The sequence below is a fragment of the Henckelia pumila genome, chromosome 3 (genome assembly GCF_033568475.1).
Source record: "Henckelia pumila isolate YLH828 chromosome 3, ASM3356847v2, whole genome shotgun sequence".
NCBI lineage: Eukaryota > Viridiplantae > Streptophyta > Magnoliopsida > Lamiales > Gesneriaceae > Henckelia > Henckelia pumila.
In genome coordinates, this window is record NC_133122.1 from 117,749,523 (window position 1) to 117,751,690 (window position 2,168).

General features: G+C 37.4%; 2 protein-coding genes across 2 annotated transcripts; both read right to left on the minus strand.

The window, feature by feature from the left end:
* Nucleotides 1-567: 567 nt before the first annotated feature.
* LOC140889371 (uncharacterized) lies at nucleotides 568-1,335 on the minus strand. The gene has a single exon (XM_073297085.1). It carries the CDS (start codon nucleotides 1,333-1,335, stop codon nucleotides 568-570), a length of 768 nt encoding a protein of 255 aa, XP_073153186.1.
* Nucleotides 1,336-1,395: 60 nt separating this feature from the next.
* On the minus strand, nucleotides 1,396-1,848 carry LOC140889372 (uncharacterized). The gene has a single exon (XM_073297086.1). The coding sequence runs from the start codon at nucleotides 1,846-1,848 to the stop codon at nucleotides 1,396-1,398; it is 453 nt and encodes a 150-aa protein (XP_073153187.1).
* Nucleotides 1,849-2,168: the final 320 nt, after the last annotated feature.

The window sequence follows — 2,168 nt, forward strand, 5'->3', positions numbered from 1 at the left end:
GTTTTCCGTAATAATTTTCATTTATGTTTATGTGGAATTTTAGCTAGAAATATTTTTTATTAACAAACTTGTACCATTTTATATTTTTTATATACCAACCGACTCTCCTGAATTAATTAGGCTTTGATAGTAACGATCGATTGAAAGGAGAATTAAAATTCTACACTCAAAGCGGTCGAGTTGGTAATATTAACAGTCGACACCATACATTAATCGGTCGACACGTTTTCCGTAAACAGACTACAAAAGTTAAATACGAATAAAATGCAAATAATAATAAATACGAAAAACCCTAACGTTTGGAAACAACAAAACAGATTTCCGTAATAATTTTCATTTATGTTTATGGGGAATTTTAGCTAGCAATATTTTTTATTAACAAACTTGTACCATTTTATATTTTTTATATACCAACCGACACTCCTGGATTAATTAGGCTTCGATAGTAACGATCGATTGAAAAGAGAATTAAAATTCTACACTCAAAGCGGTCGATTTGGTAATATTAACAGTCGACACCATACATTAATCGGTCATTTCATGCTGAATGAGTGACAAAAACAAAAATCAACGTCTTCTGGCATACTCCCCGACTGAAGGTATTCTTTTTACTTTTTTCCGTCCACGTCGGGGAATGACTAGAGGCAGCAGCACCAATATTTCCTCCTGCACTGTCCATTCACCTGGTACTGGATAGACGAGGTCTGTATATGCTTCTAACCAAAAACGTGTGGTGTAATAATCTGTACAAAGTTCATAAACAGAAATATTTGCGTTGTAGGCAGCAGCAATGGCATGTGAACATGGAATCCTGTCAATGTCAAATTTACGGCATGTGCAAGATTTACTCTGTAAATCAACTAACTCGTTGCTTGTGCTACCGTACACGCAATACTTCCCCTCAGTTGCTTCAATGACTTCATATTTTCTAGAAACGATGAAATTCTCACGAACGATCGACTCTATCGCTGGTGTGAGATGTGTAGTTGATGCAACCGCTTCTTGACGATATTTACTTCTCCAGGTTGATGTGATTCTTTGCAGTGCTTCCAATAATGCAATTATTGGAAGCTCCCTCTCCTCACGCAACCTACCATTTATTGATTCCACTCCATTCGTGGTCATGATGGAGTAATGGTTCCCGGTTTGTTTCGCTCTAGACCACCTTTTGGGAGAAGTGTTATCCTCCAAATATTTAGCAACCTCTGGAAATCTCTCTCTCAATTCTGTATACAAGGAATAAAAATCACTTTCCTTGTATGCTTTTGCCACTCGAATGAATAGCTCGGCAGCTCCTTTTTTTTTGCTGCTCTTGCCTTTGATGTTTTGTGACATGTGGCACATACAAAACACATGATGTGCACGATTGTATAAAGATGCAACTGCATTTATGATTCACTGGTGTCTATCTGATATTATCACCAATTCGTCATCGTCCTCTACTATGATTTTCAATCTTCTTAGAAATGAAGACCATGACTCAGAGCTTTCCTTGTCGACAACACCCCATGCAATAGGAAATTGGTGGTGATTTCCGTCCTGTGCGATTGCTACAAGTAGCACACCGTCATACTTTCCTTTTAAGAATGTACCATCAATGCAGACAACTTTTCTCATGAATTTGTATACCGTAATACATGCACCATATGCCAAGAACATGTATTTAAATCTTTTTTCTTCATCCACTTCTAAATCCATGAAACTACCAACAGTTACTTTCTCAACCATTTTAAAAAATGATGGAAACTTCCTAAAATTCTCAATAGAATCGCCCATCATGGTGTTAAGGGCCAGTTCTTTACCTCTACGTGCCTTGAAGTATGATACTTGAACTCCCTGATTACGCATCATTGTGATTATTGATTTTGGCACAGGTGTAGTCCTTTGACCACCGAAATTTTCAAGCAACACAGCTCACACTAACCCAGAAGTAGCCTGTCGATTTTTTATACTCATGCGCATCAAGTCACAGGTGTGAATGTTACAATATGTTCGAACGTTAAAACATGTTGAGTGTGGATCTTTCTTTGCACCTCGAATCCTCCAAGTACAACTATCAGCAGCACATCGTGAAAGAGTGGGTGCCCGGTTAGCCAACTTGTGGCTAAGGGCTTTTGTGACTCTATGTATAAACAATTTTTTGTTTAATATAATTTACACTTTTATAA